Source organism: Macadamia integrifolia, chromosome 9, assembly GCF_013358625.1.
Source record: "Macadamia integrifolia cultivar HAES 741 chromosome 9, SCU_Mint_v3, whole genome shotgun sequence".
Lineage (NCBI taxonomy): Eukaryota > Viridiplantae > Streptophyta > Magnoliopsida > Proteales > Proteaceae > Macadamia > Macadamia integrifolia.
The window spans coordinates 24,004,245-24,024,913 of NC_056565.1; the positions used below are offsets into that span (position 1 = coordinate 24,004,245).

A 20,669-nucleotide genomic window follows, 5' to 3' on the forward strand; every position below is an offset into this window, starting at 1 on the left:
GGACATTACGGTGTTTAGGACTTTTTTTGGGTTATTGTGGGGTCTTGCTTCTTGTTTGAGACTGATGCATCCTTGAAAAGTCATCTCACCTTTACGATAGGATCCCACACCTAAAAGGTTCTAGTAACAAGTGCTCTGGCAAGACATTAACACCACCACGCTCACACCGTCTATGCCCCGGTAGCCACTGATGAAATTACGGTCCAACTAATCCGGTCTGTTTCAATTTGGGTTAATTGAAACTTTTATGGAGGTGTACTGATAGGGGTGTCAATTAATCGGTTCAACCCATGGTTCAAAGTATCAATGAAACCAATGTGGTATTGGTATAGAGAGGGTTAAATGGTCCAAGGCATAAGTATTTTGAGAAGCAAAAAGGTTTTCAATTTTTATGCCTTACTCTATGCTAACTATTTAATGATCGGAAAAGGTATTGAAGCAACACCAAGGGCCTTCACTGTTGAATGAAGAAAGCTAAGATAGAAGGGTGGGATGTACACGAGATATGGAGCGACATGGAAGAACTCGGATACTTGGCAACCAATAAGGCTTCTTTATGGCCATGGATCATTATACCTATATTTTAAGAAACCGCTTAGTTTTCTTTTAAACCTCTAGTTTGTATAAATTCTAACATCAATTTAGTTAGTTTAGTCAAGAATATAGCCTCCAAGGCAATGAATAGGAAAACTTTGATCGTGGATCACAAATCATGATTCAGATTTCAAACACATTTTGACAATAAATATTTATATATTTTATTTCTTCTTATATAAAAAAAATAAAGTTTGATAATCCATATTGGTATCGGAATTTATCTTGAACTAGGCCAAGCCAAACCAATAAGGTAAATCTTGGTTCTAATTTGGTTTAATTCGATTTTCATTGAATGTGTTTGAATGTGTTTAATATGTTCATATTCGTCTGATATTGGTTTTGGTATGATTTAGATTTATATACATATTAGAAAATTAATTTAATATTTGTTTTTTTTTTCTTTTTTCTATTAGTTTGGTTTGTTTTGGTTTCTTCCTTTTTAAAGGACCAAAGTGAATCGAATTGAAAAGCATTCGATTTGATTGGGGTTGAACTGGTAATTATGGCCGGTCTGACCAATTTGGATTGAAATTTGACGCCCTCATGTACTGTCATAAATGATGGATTTGAATGATTCTTTAGGTCTTTTACCCAAAAAAAAAGAAAAAAGGATGGTTCTTTAGGTCAGTGGTTGAAAATCCAACCACACCTCACTTGTGGTTGCTAAGTACTTTAGAAAAATGGGTTGGTGTGGTTTGTCAAGGTTGGACCATAGTTTAAAAATCAGATTTGACTGACATGGAATAAAGCCAAATAAAAGGATAAAGAATTCGAGGTTCCTTTTGGTAGCTGACCAGTGAATTGATTTGTTATATTTGATCTTTCTATTGTTTTTTCACTTATTAAAAGAAGGTTGGCCAATCGCAAGGAAAGATTAGGTAACTTACTCTGTGGTCCTCATAGCTTTGTTCTCAAATTAAAGTCTCACCTATCTGATTCTTAGTTTTCAATTGGATTCTTTCTTATTTAATTAAAAATTAATGGTTCAAAAAATTTAATTAAAATTTAACGGTTCAATCATCAGTGTAAACTGAAAAACCCATTTGTCGTTTGACATCTATTTTTTCAGGTAATTTACAATGTCACCCCCTATAGAGAATGCCATTATTAGAGAAATACACCTAGCATAGTAACAATTATGCTCAAACCTCCTGTTAGTAGTTGTTATTATGAAATATACCTTATATGCTGATGTCAGCTGGTATATATATATATATATATATTTTTTTTTTAAATATAAAAAAACCCTTGTAAAATGGGAACTACCTAATAAACCCTCTAATAATTCCCCAGCCATAAATCGAAAAAGACCCTATCCCCCAGATCGATTCCCTGATTTTCATTCCTAAATCCTTCACTTTCCATGGACAATACGCCCTTGGCCATCTCTTCCATCGAAAAACTCATGTTCATGCAATTCTCCGAACTAGTCAACGATTTCTACAACAATTATCTCTCCTCTAATCTGTTCAGTGGGCGGAACCCTAGCTTGGATTATGGCTTCAAGGGCGTTGAAATCACCATGGTCTCTTACTGCTCAGAGCTCCAGTTCTTGGCTAACCCTGTGACCAACCACATCCAGAGCATAGCAGAACAGCACAACCAAGATGTGAACTCCTCGGGTCTTATCTCTTCCTGGAAGACAGCCGAAGCAGTGACATCTTGAAGCTCGTGTTGTCCACATTCTAGTTGCTCTATGCCAAGCCATAGACTTGAGACTTGGAGGACTTGAAACAAAAGGTGAAGAACATAGTGAGTCAAGTGGCAAAAAAGGTTCTAACCATGGGAGTGAACGAGGAGCTTCACCCATCAAGATTCTTCGAGAAGGATATTCTCAAGGTGGTGGATCGGGAGTAGTTGTTTGCCTACATTGACAACCCATGTAATGCCATGTACCCACTCATGCAGAAGCTGAGGTAGGTACTGGTGGAGCATGCGCTATTATGGGGCATGTGTTTTAGTCAAAAGGGTACAATAGTCATTTCAACTCCTCACTTAATAGTGACTGATGGCAGGGTATGAGTATAATTTGGTATTATGCAAAGGGTGTTTCTCTAATAATGACATTCTTTAAGAAGTGACCCTGTAAATTACCTTTTTTTTTTTCTTTTTTTTATAAGCACTAAGATTGCGTTTGGTAATAATTATGTTATAAAAATGATGTTTCATGTCAAAACCAAACTTTCTATTTCTGTGTCAAAATTTCATTTTGGAACAAAACATCCAACATTTATTGTTTCAAGCCTTTTTTTTTTTTTTACCTGGTTCATTTAAAAAAGAAAATGGAAAAATGAATCATGGACACCAAATGGAATATTCCGTTTTCTTATTCCTATAAAAAAAAAAAAAATGCCAGAAACGTTTTTTTTTTTTTTTGGATGACTACCAAACACAGCTTAAGAGATATTTTTTCCAAGAAATTGAGAGAACTGGTTTGGCCACCTATATTTACCTAAGTCAACCGCTTGAACCATCCGGTTCATTATATTTGCCATGAACCGGATGAAAACCTACTTAATCGGTAACTGGTTCACCTTCTCTTTTCATTTAGCCATCTAGCCCCGCTGGACCTATGGCCAACTGCCGCGGAATGGGACATCCATGAATCCACTACAACTGATTTCTGTCCCCACTTGTCATGTGATGTGGGCCACCAATAATTGGCTAATTTTAAAAGGGCCCCACCAAGAAATCAATTTATTATGATACGTGGAAAGTGGAATATGGCTTTGGACCTTCCAAACAAAAATGGGTCTTAATTATGAGAACGACGTAAGGTACACAATAGCCAATTCTTAATAGACGCTCCAGATCAATTGGGACATCGTTTTACCATAGTCCCCGATGATTAAAGAAACCTCGATTGTCTATTTATATCTCAAACGAACATAATAAGACAAATCAGGCAAACGATATTCCCAAGATAAACGCCAATGAGAATCAACAATGACGCAGCTAGCCGTTAAATTATTAGCTGATAAGGCCTCAGCAACGGACGGCCACCAAACGACGGGCTTGACGGTGATCTAACGGAGAACTTAACGGTAATAACAGCCAAGCAAAACCACCTCTCTCTCTCTCTCTCTCTCTCTCTCTCTCTCTCTTCGGCCAGTCGGTTTGCAGGTCTGTGGCACTTTTTGTCCTCTCTTGCGGAGATTTGTAGATTTTATTCAAAAAGTGCCTTATACTACGAAATCCTTTTCTCCGCCATTAATCTTTTCTCTTCTCTTCTCTTCTTTCTCTCTCTCTCTCTCTCTGCGATCATGCTTCAGAGTTTACTTCCTCAATCCTCCATTAATGCGAATCACAACTCTGCCTGCGATTCCACGATGAGAAACAAGCGTATAGATCGTGAATCTCGTGTCGGCGAATCATCCGGTGAAAACGAAGATGATCGAGCTCGGAAAAGACAGAATTCAGGTAAAAATCTTGCCGTAGAGGAAGAAATTGTCGTCGTTGGAGGTGAATCTCATGGTCTCAGGCTTCTAAGACTACTCCTTCAGTGTGCGGAGGCTGTGGCCATGGATAACCTCGACGAAGCCACTGAACTTATGCCAGAGATATCTGAACTCTCATCCCCGTTCGGTTCTTCACCTGAACGCGTCGCGGCGTACTTCGCTCAAGCTCTGCAAGCTCGGATCATAAGCTCGTGTCTCGGTACGTACACTCCACTCAATCACAAAACCCTAACCTTAGCTCAGAACCAGAGGATCTGTAGTGCTCTTCAGTCTTACAATTTGATCAGTCCTTTGATCAAATTCTCCCATTTCACTGCGAATCAAGCTATATTCCAAGCCCTAGAAGCTGAAGATCGTGTCCATGTTATCGATCTGGATATAATGCAGGGCCTCCAATGGCCGGGACTGTTCCACATCCTCGCTTCGAGATCGAGGAAGATCCGTTCCATGCGAATCACTGGTGTTGGATCATCGATCGAGCTTCTCGAGGCCACCGGTCGACGACTCTCTGATTTTGCTAACTCCCTTGGTCTACCATTCGAGTTTCAACCGTTGGAAGGCAAGGTTGGGAACGTCACCGATCTGAGTCGACTCGTTCCGAGGCAACACGAAGCGACAGTTGTGCACTGGATGCACCATTGCCTCTACGACGTAACCGGGTCGGATCTGGGGATGCTGAGGCTTCTTAGGATGTTGAACCCGAAATTGATTACGATTGTTGAGCAAGATCTGAGCCATGGAGGGAGCTTCTTGGAGAGGTTTGTGGAGGCTCTGCATTACTACTCGGCGTTGTTTGACGCGCTGGGTGATGGTCTGAGTTTCGATAACTCGGACAGGCACCAGGTGGAGCAGCAGTGGTTCGGGTGTGAGATCAGGAATATTATAGCGGTTGATGGGCCGAAGAGGACGGGTGAGGTGAAGGTGAAGAGGTGGGGGGGCGAGTTGAGTAGAATCGGGTTCAGACCGATTTCACTCAGTGGGAACCCAGCTGCTCAGGCGAGTATGTTACTTGGTATGTTCCCTTGGAAGGGGTACACTCTAGTGGAAGAGAGTGGGTGTTTGAAGTTGGGTTGGAAAGATCTACCTTTGCTCACTGCCTCCGCTTGGCAACCGTCCGATTGAAAAGAGATCCTGTTTGAACGGTGATAAAGCTGAAGTGGTAGACTTTGGTTTGTGGAATGAAATGCAGTGGATCAAAGGGACCCATTCAGATCACGATTCAACTGTGCTCTTGCAGCAGTGCAACGTGGAGCACATGGATAGTGGGTCCCACTTTTGTTGATAAACGGGGTAGGAGGATCAAGAAGTTGTATCACCATTGGAGGGGTGGAAATCTTTCCATCGTACGTACCATCGGGATCATGGGGTGGTGGGATCTATCGTTGCATGGGGGCCACGTATTGGTAACCGGGATTGGGCGGTGGAGATGGATGACAGAAGGTAGCAATTTTTTCAATTTTGATTTGATTGATTTGATTGATGCATAGACAATTGAAAATATTCTCGCTGTCTCCTTGTCTGACGGTCTCACCTCTAGATTTTGTACATCGTGGCAATAGGTCCTGGCCATTCGATTTAACGCGGAAAAGACAAGAGAAAAAAAATAAAAATAAATACGTGGATGCTGCTGACCGCTGATTGGTTGGATTAAGGGCTTATAATCCTGATTAACAGGTTCTATAATCAGATATTTATAATAGGGTGCATAGGAGGGGCCACGGATCTCAGTTCTGGTTCTACACACCAATTGGTTGGGATTGGGATCGATTCGGATCCCAGTTGTCTATCCACACAATTCGTAATTTGTCCTAATCATTTGAGCAATCCACATATGGGTGATCTCAACTCGTTTGTTTTGTCAATAGTTTCAACTAATTGGAGAGAAGGAGAGAAGGAGAGAAGCCATACCCTATATGAGAACCGTCAGAATTTTATAGTTCTTGATCTAGTTCATGCATTTTTTTCTTATGGGGGGGGGGTTTAGGACCATTCTATCATTTGAGTAGCAAGGGATTCAAATCAAAAGGTGTGAATATAAGAAATCTTAACCCTTAAACCGTGTGGATGAGCTCAACAGTTCTCAGATGGAAAACACATACAAATATAAACATAAATGTAACTTTTGTTTATGGTGATTTGATTTTTTCAAGAGGTTATTGTTTTCTTCAGTTTTATCAATTGATTTTGAATTGTTGCGTGTATTTTTTAAAGGCACATCAAATTGAAGTTATAGAAATTAGTTTTAGAATCAAAAGATTTTAATATAAGGAGGACAGATAATGAGATAATAAAAATTTATGAGAGGAGGTTCTGTATAATAATTATTTTAAGTATCTAAATCAATCATGGATAAAAAAACAATATTTTTATATATTCTAATACTCCACATGTGCAATATACAAATGAGGTCCTCCTCCATCAATGGACTGGACCATTTTAATAATAAATATCAAAAGGTCACAAGTCTGCTGAAGGGTATTCAAGTCATTATGAGAGACACGTGAAACATAACAAAAGGGCTACAGGATTACTACTTTTTATTACAGCCGCATGCGTAACGACGATAGTAGACAGCCAAAAGCAACCTAATTGACTAATCTTTCTGTTTTCTTGGCTAAACATCTAATTGACTAATCAGTGGCGATGGTTGTTGGTTCTTGTCATTTCGCCAACTCTAGGCAAGTTCCTCACGATAATACCTGTGGCCCATAATTTATAAGTTTAAGAAAAAAAAAATTAAAAGTTTCTTTTCTTGTTGTCTTGTATGCTCGAAGTGAATCTAGCACCAGAAGTATAGTTGGGGACTGCAGTACTTGCATTGGATCCTCTTTCAATCAAAGGTTCTTTTCACTACGTGTCTGAGGTTTTTGTCATTGTAGGGAGGTCATATTGCATGCAGTCTTACCCCTATTTTGCAATTAGGTTATTTTCTTGAACCCGCAACTCTATGTCACAATAGAACAATCTTAAAATTACACCGAGATCTGCCAGGCTCTTGTCAGTGCAGGGTCTAGAGAGTGCATATACAATGTATGAGGCTTTTGTCACTACAGGCCCTGTTTGTTTTGACATAAAATTTTATATGTGAAAAATTTTACTTCCTAAAATACATTTCAACGTTTGCTTGCATGAGGGAAAATATGGTATCGTAATATTTTCTAGCGTTTGTTTGCAAGAGGAAAAATACTATGTAAAAGAAAGTAAAATGAAGATGGGCTCACTATACTTAAGAAGTTAAGAGTCAAGGCAACACAGAAAGAGTCAAAGACACAAGCCCATAAGTATAAAGGTACTTCACAGTCAGTAATAACAAACATACATAGACGCACGCACACTCCCACAAGGGGGAGAGAGAAAGAGCCTCATCGAGATGAGTTTCTGAATCCACTGGCTAGCAATACCATGAGTTATTGCTGACCAAATCAATATATCCTTCTTTGTCTTTAAACTACTTTATAAAAGCACATAATTCATTTATAAACCCATTCAAGATCTCTCTCACCCATTTCGTCAAGCAGCTGCTGAGCATGTCAACTACTATTGAGCTTCATGTAACTACAAAATTTTGAACTAGAAAAAAAGAACAATGAAATCACAAGAAAAAGAAATGAGAACAGGAACCCAATTGACTCTAGGTTATTTAAGTCCAAAAACAAATCTCAAAATTTTGAGGTAGAAAAATTGGTCATGCTATATGCAGAGGCAAATGTGTTCAAAATTCTCGAGCAATTAGGCTATTATAAGTGTTGAAATCTTTTTTTTTTTGGTAGAAAAGTGTTGAAATCACTAAAAACGGTGATTGAGTTGTAGGTTGAACAGATCAAGTAGAGCTCTAAAACAGTAAAAAGAAAAATTGTTTCAGATCAAGCAAATTGAGCTGTAGATCGAATATATCGAGCAGAGCTCTAAAACTGTTTAAAAAAAAAAAAAAAAAAAAAAAAAAAAAAAAAAAAAAAAAAAACTTTCGTTTCAAATCCAGCAGATCAAGCAGATTGAGCTGCAGATCGAACTTCTTCTCTTGCAGATCGATGAAACAGATTGAGCTTCTTCTAACGCAGACAATCAGATCGATGAAACAGATTGAGCGAGTCAATTTCGTCGAGGATGAAAATAATTGTTTTCCAGGACTGTTTTATGCCCATTTTACAGGTAAAATTTGTGAGGTTATTTTCCGGAAAATGGCAAGGTTTTGGTAAAATTTTACTTCAAGGAGATTTTCCAAATTAAAAAACATAGAGTGGAAAATCTAATTTTACTGTAAAAGTTTACATGGAAAATTTTCTAGACCGAAACAAACGGAGCTGAACGGAGTTTGAAGAGGGTCATAATGCATGCAGTCTTACCCCCACTTTACAAATAGGCTGTTTCCTTGAACCCGCGACTCTAGATCACAATAGACCAAACTTATAATTGCAGCGAGATCCGCAATCCCACTCTTGCAGATCCCAGAAAACCATCCAATCAGTTTCCATGGCTATCATCTCTTTAGTTTATCCATAAGCTGCTTCACTGAAGAAGCTACGACTGGAAAGAGGTCTCTGAGTACTATAGGTCTGTACAACCTTTTTTCATGGGTGTCCTTACTAGGAAACTTTGAGAATTGGAGACGGAAGATACCGGGGGCAGGGGTGGAGGTGGGGACGAGGGTTGAGAGGGCAGGGAGAGAAATGCAGAGGCGGGATGGGGATGGAGAGGGAGATATAGACAGCTGAACGTAACCCTCTCCGGCTGAAGATCATGTTTATTCCATTGAAGGAGGTGGTGATGTGGTGTTTTTGAAGATGAAAATGTCAAAAAGGTTATCCCAACATAATATTTCAAAATATAGTTTTTCAAAATGTTAGGCACCATTAGTGTAATTTAACCATAGGTTAATGTTGAACCGTAGACACTGGAAACATAATGCCCAAAACGGTGAACAAAAGTAAGGATGTGAATTTGAAATTGAAACCGAATTGAGCTGTTTACACTGAAACCTCATGTTCATTAGTATCTCATTTGATTCAAAGATTGAGTACTACAAGACTACATGTAATTCTAGAAGTAGCTTGCTCATTGTTTGAAATACCGATTAAATTAATCCAATGCACTGAGTAAAATGTATACTGATAAAAATATAATTTTTACTTATACCATGGCATATTAAATATATATATTTTTAATATTATAATACTATTTTTTTAGGGGGGAGAAGGAGAAGAAAATCCTTGTTGTATGCTTTACTTACTGACTTGTTAGATGTGTTTGAGATTATTTTCTATCAAAATATTTATTTTTGCTTAGTTATTTTAACAAAACATAATGGTTTGCATTTCACATTCTCAAGATTGAATCGTTTATCACCAAAAGTAAATTTTAGTAAACAAGTGAATAAACTAGTAAACCTATTGCTAACAATCGTATGGAATAAATCGAAATCGTAAAACCATGAAACCGAAACCGTTTAAAAACCATGGAAACTGAAACCATTTACTAAATGGTTGCGATTTCAAAAAGTGCAACCGTTTAGTAAATGGTGCAATTTTAGTTTCATCCCAAATATATGTGAACCAAACCATTTAAACCAAAACCAAACCTATTAACACCCTTAAACAAAAGTAACACGGCCATGAGTGAATCACGGTTAGTTTCATGCACATGCAATTGCAATTTGCAATTTTTTTCCACTAACCAACCAGAGATTAATGGTTAATCTCTAACACGTCAATGTGATGGAAGACAATACACCCATCTCACCAATCAAGTTTCTGCATGGTTCAAATTACAAATTTCCCATTAAACCGAGTATTCAACAACACCTGCAGTAATATAAAGTAATTGTCTTTTTAAAAAGAAAAATTACAAATTAGATTAAATTTTAAATTATATAATGAACTCACTAGATCCAAGTTTGATCAATGAAATGAGTGTGATACAGTGACCCGATGCATTGCCAATCCCTATGCTAAATTTTAAAGGGTTTAGTGACATTTGATTCAACCAAGGGTATGGCTACTAGGTTACATTACCAGTCTATCAATCAAGATGAGTCTCCGTTTCCCAGCAAAGTGATTCAAGTCCAAATAGGAAGCAATGGTAATTTCGTAAATTTCTAAACAGTTTCGGACCTCTTTGGGCAAGAAACAAAATCTGTCCTTATTTGGATAATCCCAATATTTAGTTCATCTTCAACCTCTTTCAAGAACGCATGAAAACCAGATTTGATTCTCTCAAGAAGGCTCAGATCAACTTTTAAATGATGTATGGAAACTACCGACCACTCCTTGAATGTGATCAAGAAGGCATAGGAAGGAAAAGAAGAACTAAGCAAAGAAGAAGAAAAGAAAAAAAGAAAAGAGAGAGAGCACACCTGAGTGGGGAGGATCAGAATCTATGGGAAGGAGAGGAAGAAATCAGCAGTTGGACCATTTTGTCAACTCCACAACAATGAACATATAACTCAATTAAAATTTTCATTCATTCAACTAACTGCTCGATGATTACATGTATTTCCATATATAGACTCTTCAATCATAAAATAGATTCAAACAAAGGAATTCCTAAGCTAACAACAGGCATAAAACTAAAAAAAAGTTGTTAAAAAGTTCACAAAAATAACTCCTATCTACCCCTACTGGACCATAAGCCAGGTTCGGACCTGGTTCTTCTCGGTCTGAACCCTCCACACTGGGTCAAGCCTGTTCAGCCATGGAAGTGCAACTGCATCAACTCTATTAAGTGGCAAACCAACTATGCTGTTTCTCTTCTCATTCACACACACACACACACAAACACAAGGTATACAAGCATGAAAATTTTACCAAATAAGGAAATCAAGGAAGCCCAGCTACTCACAATTTCAAAAAAACATATGAAAAACCTAACAAAACACAAAAACTGAGTTCCCTACAAAATACTGGGTACCTGAGAGGCCAATCTATGCTGCAGTTCCTTGACCTTACCAGATAGCTCTGCCTTCTGTTCCTTATAGTTCTGCAGCAGGTACTCCTTTCCTTCAATTACTTCCTTTAACTCTCCCACTTCCCTCTTCAGCATCTCAATCCTCTCCCCATCTCCTCTCCCATTGCTCATCATGTCCAAGTCACTCTCCCCATTTGGAAACCCATTACTATGGCCATTTCTTCCTCCTGCTGACCAGTCCCCGGTTACTGTGGGCTTCTTGGAGGGCCCCACTTCTACACAGTAATCTGCTACGACCTTCCTCAGCCTCTGGACTTCCCTCTCAGAATCAAATAGGTCCTGATTTGCAGCATCCAGCTGTGACTGCAAATTAGCAGAATGAGTCCGCTGAACATTGAGCGAATTCTGCAATGCTGTGATCTGATCCTGCATCTCCAATATCATCTCATCCCTTCTCTTCAACTGCTGCCACAACTTGTGAATCACTTCCCGCTTGCCAAAGATGTCGGAGCTGGATTCTGACCCACAGGGAGAGTCTGAGCAATTTGAGTGGTGGAATGGCTTTCGAGGTGGCTCAAGACGATCAGGAGAAGGTGTCCAAATCACACCATTTTCTCTGTTTGACCCTGGAGCTGTAATCGTGACTAAAGGGAGCGATAAATTAGCCTCCTTGAGACTCGGACCAGTGGCTGGATGCTTAACTTCAGCTGTGCCTTCTGAACTTCCTATTTCAACACAAACAAAGACAAATCATTACTTCAACAACCAGCAGCAGCATAGGACTAATAAAAACAATGCATGATTGTAAACAAATATGAAAAAAAAAAAGAAAAAGAAAGGAAGTCTTTCACATCCTCAGGTGGTAAAGATCACTTTTTCATCATCTAAAAACCTATTTGCCACAAGACCAAATATAGTTTTCTAGGAGAGAGGCTTTACAGATATTAGTTTTTCTGGGAGGAACCCAATTTGGAATATAGCTCCCCAAATTCTAAATGGCCAAGTACTCCTTGTATCATCTGTATCACCAGAAACAGATGATGCACTAATTGTGTGGATCTCTGTAGTAGGTCGTGTACATTTTTCAGGTTTTGTTTCATCGAAATTTCAAACCTTAAATGTCTATCATAGACTTCATAATTTCAATTGACTAAATGTACATGTGGAACTCTGATTAGAGGTTTGATGAAATAGACCTGGTGGTACCTTTTGCATGTATTGGATTAGTACAAAATCACAGGCATCGATAGAATAGATTGGGGCTCCACAGGGAAAGCACAGCACACCAGATGAAACATTCCCATTTAACATCTTTTGTTCCAGATATAAAACATCCACTGAAAAGCCTTTCGTATTTTTAAACCCCCTGGACTGTAAGAATCAAATACAATGAACTTCGCAACTTCCTATCTTGAGATGTTAAACTATGAAAGATATGTAACCCTATGGTTGAAAGCATTAGGTCCGATAGTTTTATAACTTACACTGACACCATAGTCTTGTCATTTGATGTCCACGGATTTATATGTCCAAAATTGCTGATGAACAATATCTTCCTACTTTTAAGGATTAGACCAATACAATGATATCATCCATTACAGGGTATGTATCAAATCAAACAGCACTCACACCTCAGGCTAAAGTTTATATGCATCATCATGTATAGCCATGATCCTAGATTCCTAGCCATCTAAATACAACATACTAACAAAGGCATTCAGAAGGATGACTCAAAAAAAGACATACTAACATAAGGACACTTCTTTCAGTCAATATTAGTAGAGAACTACGAAAAAGAACCCAACAGTTATGACTGGATTCCTGTCCACATGGTGCCCAAGTGCAGGCTTAGGGGGAGCTCATAGGGCTTCTGCTTATGGGATTTTAGAAGCCAGCTTCTAGGAGGCAAATCGCCTACTGTACTAACAGAATAACCTGCAGAATTTGGGCCAAATCTGATAACAGAATATGGAGATCCAGCAGAATCTGCAGCTACTAGTAAGTAGCAGTTCCAGAATTGAATTATCGACCAAAAGAATTGAGATCTGAGAAAAGGATTTCAGAAAGACTTCAGTTGTAAGGGATTCCTCCCACCATACATAGGGGTTTCCATTTTTGTGATTATTATGCAAGTTATAAATAAAGGAAAGGGTCTATAAACCTCCCCTACTTATTAAGTTATTGCGAAATTCGGTTTTCCCCTCTTTGGATCAATATATCCTTGGACTGTGGTGCTGCAGCTTCATCCCTATTCTGGTGAAGCAATAGGTTGGGATTGGTGGTGAAGCCATTCTCACAGGCCAAGTTCATATCCCCCTATTACTGGATTAGCAGTAGATTCATTCCATTGATCTCAAGTTCTATTGACAGTTCACTGCCGCTTTTTCTATGTTCTGATACAGCAGGACTCCTTCCTTGATTGTCCTGCGATCCTTACCTGTGGTTTGCATCTGAACCTACTTTAGGTTAACTAGATTGGATTAACAAATTTTAGCCCAATATATCCTTTCTATTTGGTAAACTAAGCACAACTTTTCAAACATTAAAAATGGTTCTTTTCTTACTCCCGAAAAATGCTAAACCAGAATCAAAAGTAAAAACTTTCTGCCAACAAATAAATTGTATTGATAACAAAAATGAGAATCGTGGAATGGATCCCTCATTTATCATGCTGGTTGAAAAAATGTGGGAGACAACAGGTGACAAAAGAGGATGAATTCCTCCATTTATCATGTTTGTAAGGATGAAATAGGTGCTACTTGTAAGGAGAAAACAGTTGGGGAGGGGGGGGGGGAGGAATGTGGAAGAAACATAAAGGAGGTTAGATCATCCCTTTTGCTAAATTGTAGGGTATAGATACAGATACAGATATAGATATAGATATACGTATAGGTATAGGTATGTGAACTGTGAAGGCATAACCAATGATCCAAAATATTCTAGCTTCTAATGCCATGGAATCCAATTAAAAAGATAGAATCTTTACTTGCATATAAGCTTGATAGGTTTATACCTCACAGTGTGGCCCTAATCCCCTTATTCATGTGCAAATGACAAATTGTTTCCTCAAACTTTACAGTAGAGAGTGAAAAATTCGTGATACATAACCACAGTAGACATTATAACTTAACAGAGGTACATTCAGATTAGTCACGGTTATTTATTTCTGATGCAACCATCTGTAATGTATAATGTAACCAAGCACCACATAAATTTAGTGAAAATTAAAAATACAAATCATCAGTGATCCCTTTAAGGCTAATTTGAATTACAAAGTGGTGCACCTGAAATGCAATTGTAACAGCCATCCTCATCTTGTGTGAAAGAATATACACTTGAATGCATTTTGCAAGCCCTGGACCTTCTCTTGTCAGTAGGTTTTACATTTCCTGAAATGCCATAAGTTTGAACATTATTAATGGTTATCGGTCTAGGACAAAATTTGATATCAATCTACAATACATATTAGACCTTTCAATCCATTGCAAGAATTGTCCGGTTGTTTTGTATCGGGACCTTGCCTAAGCTTGTACCCAAGCCGAATGGACAATGTACTCAACAAGGCCCCACCAACAATAAGGACCCAATTTGTTCCTCCTCCCTGGAGATTCGTCAACTGTTGACCTCTGGGAATCTCCTTGGTTCTTGGTTTCATTTTAAGCCTGTGCAAGATGTTGGAAGGTATAACTTTGAAGCATCTCAGTATGGCCTGCATCAACAATGCAGGAAAAATTCATTGCTAACTGCAGAACAGCACAGTGATATTGAAGAAAACTAAAAGACAGTATATTATACTTTTTTCCTTTATTAAAAGCAATTTAGGTTATAATATTTTTGAAATTAAAGACTTCCTAAGTAGAAAGTATGAGTAACTTCATTTCTCTACCTTAAGAATCATCGTATGTGAACAAGAATAAGGAATCAAGAAACAATTTTGCATTAAAACAAAACAGCAAAACAAATTTAAAGTTAGTGAGAAATTATTAAGCTAACAGGAAAGGATTCAACCATATAAACCATGAATGCATTTTTTTTACTTTAGAAAATGACTTAACTTTGATCTCAGACCAGATTTTGTCAGAATAGGAATCAGCGTATCAGTGACTTTGGTTTCAAAATTGGCCATATCTCAATTTCCTTCAATTTTAGACTAAGGTGGATTTCAACCAAAAGAAAAAAAATCTTTCAATTTTTCTCCTCCAGCAACAGAAATATTTGGTATCTTGGCCCAAATTGTCGACATTTAGAAGCATGATTGAAGGCAATAAAAACAATGGTTCAGAACAAGCCTCATATTTTTGTCATGTATCCGACACTGCTAGTTTGAAAGAGACCGGAAAGAAGAAAATGATATTTCAGCTAGGAGTGCAGCGTACAGCAGAAAAATCTTGCGGCCGATCTAGGGCTTAAATTTTTCTAGCACAGACCAGGCCTAAGGTAGGACCTTGGGATGCACATCTATAGCCTGATTAAGGTGTGAAATTTCCTGTAGCCAAAAAGCAAATGGTTATGATTTATGGTACATGGTAAAATCAAAAGGGTTTCTCTAATTCTGGTTGATGGACAACTACAACTCCCTCAATTCCTTTTCTGCTCAAGCTTTTAGGTACGATCACCAAGAGAGGCCATGGCAAGTCTAGCGACAACTATTTCCTCGAGATATTCCTAATGACTGACTTCTGATGCTTTAACTACTCCATACCAGCATCTCCCCAAACTCCATCTCTGAATATCTCATTCCAACTCCTCACCTCAAAAATCTCTGCAAACACTACAACCAAAAAAGTCTAGTGCATAACAGCCCATCAGTCTCATACCTCATTTCTTAGATCCAAAACCCTGCACTCTCCAAATCCAGGCATGTCTCTTCAACATCTCCCGAATCATAAACAAAGTAACTAACCTAATTGGTGGGTTCTTCACTATCCTAAGTACTTTGGATTAGTTGACACACGCGTCAATGGACAGATCCGCAAAACCCAGGAAACAAGTCATATGAGCATGAAAAATTGAAGGTTCCATCACTCAAATATCTATTCAGTGAAGTCATTTGATAATGTCAAATTTTCAATAGTTAAACATTCCAACAACCCCCCCCCCCCCCAACAATAATTTTCTGCAGTTTCCGTCATTCTCTACCCTGGTACTTTCACAAAAGCTTTGAAACGCAAGGGGGAAAAAAATTCCATTTTCCACCAGTCAGCCTCATCATCAGTCCTAATAACTGCAACCAGTGATATTCCATCAACCAATAACACAACGCATATTGATCATCCATTCATTTGCCATCAGAAGGAAGAAAAACTTAACAAGAAAAAAAATTAAGCGAAGGGCCAAAAGTTATGCATCAATCAATTAGTAAAACAAGTGGGTCAAAAGAAAACTCCACAGAACATCAAACAAAGTACTGAACCCATTCATCCAAAAAAAAAAAAGGTACTGAACCCAAATATCAGTCAAATCTATGAATGGAAAACAATATCAATATAAAGAACAACCATAGATCATAAAAAAAAGGTAGAAACAATGAAAAGAAAATGTTCAACAGACCTCATTCAACTGATGTCCTGCTCTAGGGCTTCGATTCTCACTCACTCTTCTATCTTTCTCTGAAACCAAAAAGAGAGAAGGGCAGGCAAAGGGAAAGGAGAAAGTAGGTTTCTGAGCCCTTAAGAGGGACGGACTTGTTTGCTTCCCTCTCGTTCGCTTTGGTTGAAGAAAAACCAAAATCCTTGAAGAGGTCCAATTGATTTGGCGGCATCAAAGGCTCGTTCAGTACCCGTAAGCCACGTAAGCATTCCACGTGTGAATCTCTCCCCACCCCAACCCCCTAAAGGAAAAACGAGTCTGCTTTGATTTTCTCTCGTTGCTCCTGTGAATCTGTTTCCGTTTCCCGTTCTCTCTCTGTTGGTTTTGTTCTGTGTCTCCTCTCTTTCTCTCACTAAATTTCTCTTTTCTTCACCAATTTTTTTTTGAAAAAATTACATAATTACTCACTCCTGGTTTCAGTCATAAAAAATTCCAGGTAATAAAAATATCCAAAATTAAATTTTTCTTTACAAACTACCTACTTAAAGTTTAAGGTAACAAAAATACCTAAAATTAAGTTTGGATTTACAAAACTACCAACCCAAAATTTTAGTTATAAAAAAATACATGATTATTATATGTGGAAGATGAAGAATCACTATTTTAGGTTGTATATCAACGGGTGTGCCAATGTGCCCAGTAAAAAAAAAAAAAGATCTACGACCACCCTATATAACGAGTGTTAACGCAATGATGGTTATAGATCAGCTCTACCGCAGGTTGGTTGTAAATCAGATTGATTGTAAATCACCTCGACCACTGGGAAAGAGTGGTCATAGATAGTTTTGTAAACCCAAACTCAATTTTGGGTATTATTTTTATCTTAAACTTTAAGTGGGTAATTTTGTAAAAGAAAACTCAAAAGTGATAATCATGTAATTTTTTTTTTTTATAGAAAATCCATTTATTTATTTTGAAGTTTGAATTGATTGAGGCTGCTTTTGGTAGTCATTTTGTTCTAGAAATGACTTTTCGTGCCAAAATCAGAATTTTTTGTTTATGTGTCAAAATTCAATTTTGGAACGAAACTCAAATGTTGGAACATAGTTACCATGTTCCAACATCTCTCATTTCTGACTTTTTTTTACCCGATTCGTAAAGGGAAAAAAAAAAAAAAAAGAAGGGAAAAACAGATCGTGGACAACAAACGGAAGATTCTATTTTCTTATTCCTGTAAAATGAAAATAATATAGAAAATTTTTTTCGAATGACTCCCAAACACAGTCTGAGTGTGTGCCCACTAAATAAAAAAAAGGCAAGGGAAGCCTGCCCACTTGCGCGGCCGCCACTATATCAGTGAACAGGCCAATTGGAGGTCGTGTAGACATTTAGGTGAGGGATAGGGTGGTCTTTTGTGCTTTCAACTATGTCTGAGAGTAGAGCCACACAAGGGGGACATGTTCTTTTGTCCTAAAATTAAAAAAAAGTTTTAGTAAGGGAGTGTGACCCCTACACCTAAAAACATAGAGAAGAAATGACTAACCTGTCCCCATAAAATAAAAATCTCCATTGGTACTTTCTCATGCAATCCTATTAGCCCTTCTGCACGCGCACTGCACTCGTGGAAACACTCTCCCAATTAATAAAATCATCAAGGGGCTCTCAAAGCTTTAGAACCGTTAATTTGACCATTGGTGTCAAAAGGTACATGGTTTAACAATGTAAATCCTAATTATAGAAACGTACATTGGAAGATTACTTTCTAAATCAGATTTGTGGCTTTTGGAACTTTAAAAGGGCATTGTGAGTGGGACCAACTAACCAAAATAGGGAATGCGATGGGATGGACCATTGTGAAAGATGGAAGAGCTTTCCCTTTTCACTTTGCATCCCGTATATGGGTTATATGGTCATTTTACCAATTTTCCTTTTTTTATAAAAGAACTATTCATCCGAGAGGACCCACTGGGTTTTTGGTATTGGCCATATCGGCTGATATGTATCAGTATCCACAGATACTAATACCGATACAATCCACTGATACAGTGCAAATAGAGAGTAAAATGTAAAAATGATACAATATTGGTATCTATGAGGGCAAAACCGTCTGATACGGCCAATAAAGACCGATACCAATATCTAAAACCATGGGCCCGTCAGATAAATGGGCTAATGCTCCAAAGCGAAATCTTGTAGTATAGTCCACTGCCCAATGGCTAATGTGGGACCCGCTTGGTATATGAATGAGTTTCAGTCTAATGTTTAATGAGTTTCCATATTGGATTGAAAGTATAAGTGACTTTTAACTACTTTTTCCTTTCGAAACTTTGGTGGGCCTTCTGCATGAAAATTGCCAGCCTCAAAGCTGGATATGGTCAATCTTAGGAGTGAGAACCTGGGCCCCTCTTCTACCAATATGGCTTCTGGTAGGCCTACTAACAATGATAAGCTCAGCCCAAGTCCAAACCTAACCATTTCCATTGTCATTTGCCAGTTGGCCATAACCGCCACGTGTGAAAATAGTCTCCAGCCGCTGCATCAGTGTAGTGAGTATCGGGTGATTGCGAGCCCTTTGGGACGTGTAACCAAATGTTCTTAATCTTTCGATGTTCATCGCACTTCACCGTTCATTGTAGAGGATGTGCACCCTAACCACCAAACATTCCCCAATCACTACCACACAAATATGGATTTTTTATTTTTTGTTTGTTTTTCCTCTCTTTGTAAGCAACCAAAGATGGATATTAAAACCAAAATGGGCATTCCTACATGGCCACACATAGGCAATCACATGGAATGTTGACCTAAACCAGCCAATAATCAATTTTTATAATATTATATATCTAACCACTCTGGTTTTAACTTGTGAGTATACTAAATATTAACATATAATTAATATATCATTAGAGCATAAAATTATAAATTGAACAATTCTTAAGTCCTTAAATATAATATATATCTAGTAATGCTGGACGTTGACGGTTATTATTGGCATTTGATGGCCCTTAGCCGTTATGACCTGTTTCTGATTATATATTAGAATCTGCACCCACCAGTTGGAACTTGGAAGTTGGAACCATTTTTTCTTTTTAATTTTTTTATTAGCTTAACACATGCAATGTATGGGAACATAAATTTTAAATTGGAAAAAAAAAAAGAAGAAGAAGAAGGAGAAGAAGAAAGAGAAGGAAACGATCATTTTAAAAAGGGAAAATGGTTTTTATGAGAAGAATGTGACCCCTACATCCTAATAGATGGGGAGGTAAAATGACCGGCCTATCTCTCATGAAACTAAAAATGATGTCTCTGTAGATGCTTCCTCGTAGGGTTGTCAAGGGGTCGAGCTTAATAGTGCTTGACCAATTTTTAGATTACATTGTAAACGGGCATGGTATGGTTGATAATAGAATCAATCGACCTCGGACTCTAATCAAACTGTCATAAACAGGTCTTAATAGGGCTACAAGCATGTTTAATTTAAACAGGTAAATAGGCTTTAAATGATTCTCTTTAAAATTGGACTCTTAAATGGGCTTAAAAGGGAATACAATAAAAATGATGCCATAAATCTCAAAATTGAGATAAAAGATTGTTTGGTTTTTCTGTAATTCTATTAAGATGATTTGATATTCTAAAATCATCTTCTGGACAACTTGAAATTACGGTATAGAGTCTCAAAGTTGTGGATATCCACATAATATATCCGTTCTCCACCTCTAAAATTATGATGAGCCACTATTTTTGTCATAACTCAAAATAGTTTAGATTTGTAGATTTTACTTTTTTACTGTTAGTAGTTTAGTAACTATAGTTTATGGGTAGTGACATAGTATGAGCAAAATGGGGGATTTCAATTAGTAATAAAGGGGGTCGGGCTAGGTTGGGCTTAAGGGAGTCGGTTCAAGTTTGGCACCCAACGGGCTTGAGGGTTGCACCGTGAACACACGTTCAATAATCCACCTCTAAAATTATGATGAGCCACTATTTTTGTCATAACTCAAAATAGTTTAGATTTGTACATTTTACCTTTTTACTGTTAGTAGTTTAGTAACTATAGTTTATGGGTAGTGACATAGTATGAGCAAAATGGGGGCTTTCAATTAGTAATAAAGGGGGTCGGGCTAGGTTGGGCTTAAGGGAGTCGGTTCAAGTTTGGCACCCAACGGGCTTGAGGGTTGCACCGTG

General features: G+C 37.9%; 2 protein-coding genes, 1 long non-coding RNA gene and 1 pseudogene across 5 annotated transcripts; 2 read left to right on the forward strand and 2 right to left on the reverse strand.

Annotated features, from left to right (window-relative positions):
* The first annotated feature begins 1,957 nt into the window (after window positions 1-1,957).
* On the forward strand, window positions 1,958-2,619 carry LOC122089639 (annotated as a pseudogene).
* A 1,099-nt stretch (window positions 2,620-3,718) lies between these two features.
* On the forward strand, window positions 3,719-5,575 carry LOC122090118 (scarecrow-like protein 23). The gene has a single exon (XM_042659961.1). The coding sequence runs from the start codon at window positions 3,861-3,863 to the stop codon at window positions 5,175-5,177; it is 1,317 nt and encodes a 438-aa protein (XP_042515895.1). The 5' UTR covers window positions 3,719-3,860; the 3' UTR covers window positions 5,178-5,575.
* A 1,681-nt stretch (window positions 5,576-7,256) lies between these two features.
* Window positions 7,257-8,836, reverse strand: LOC122090119. The gene is made up of 2 exons (XR_006143414.1): window positions 8,399-8,836; window positions 7,257-7,625 (listed from the first exon to the last, which is right to left on the reverse strand). It is a non-coding gene; the product is annotated as an uncharacterized LOC122090119 (long non-coding RNA).
* Window positions 8,837-10,773: 1,937 nt separating this feature from the next.
* Window positions 10,774-16,851, reverse strand: LOC122090101. Of its 3 annotated transcripts, none has more exons than XM_042659941.1 (4): window positions 16,506-16,851; window positions 14,472-14,664; window positions 14,240-14,344; window positions 10,774-11,680 (listed from the first exon to the last, which is right to left on the reverse strand). In XM_042659941.1, the coding sequence occupies exons 2-4, from the start codon at window positions 14,608-14,610 to the stop codon at window positions 10,941-10,943; spliced, it is 984 nt and encodes a 327-aa protein (XP_042515875.1). In that variant the 5' UTR covers window positions 14,611-14,664; window positions 16,506-16,851; the 3' UTR covers window positions 10,774-10,940. The 3 variants fall into 3 exon arrangements, with proteins under 3 accessions (XP_042515875.1, XP_042515873.1, XP_042515876.1); XM_042659939.1 differs by having other exon boundaries at window positions 14,427-14,664; window positions 16,506-16,849; XM_042659942.1 differs by lacking the exon at window positions 16,506-16,851 and having other exon boundaries at window positions 14,477-14,610.
* Between the last annotated feature and the right edge of the window lie 3,818 nt (window positions 16,852-20,669).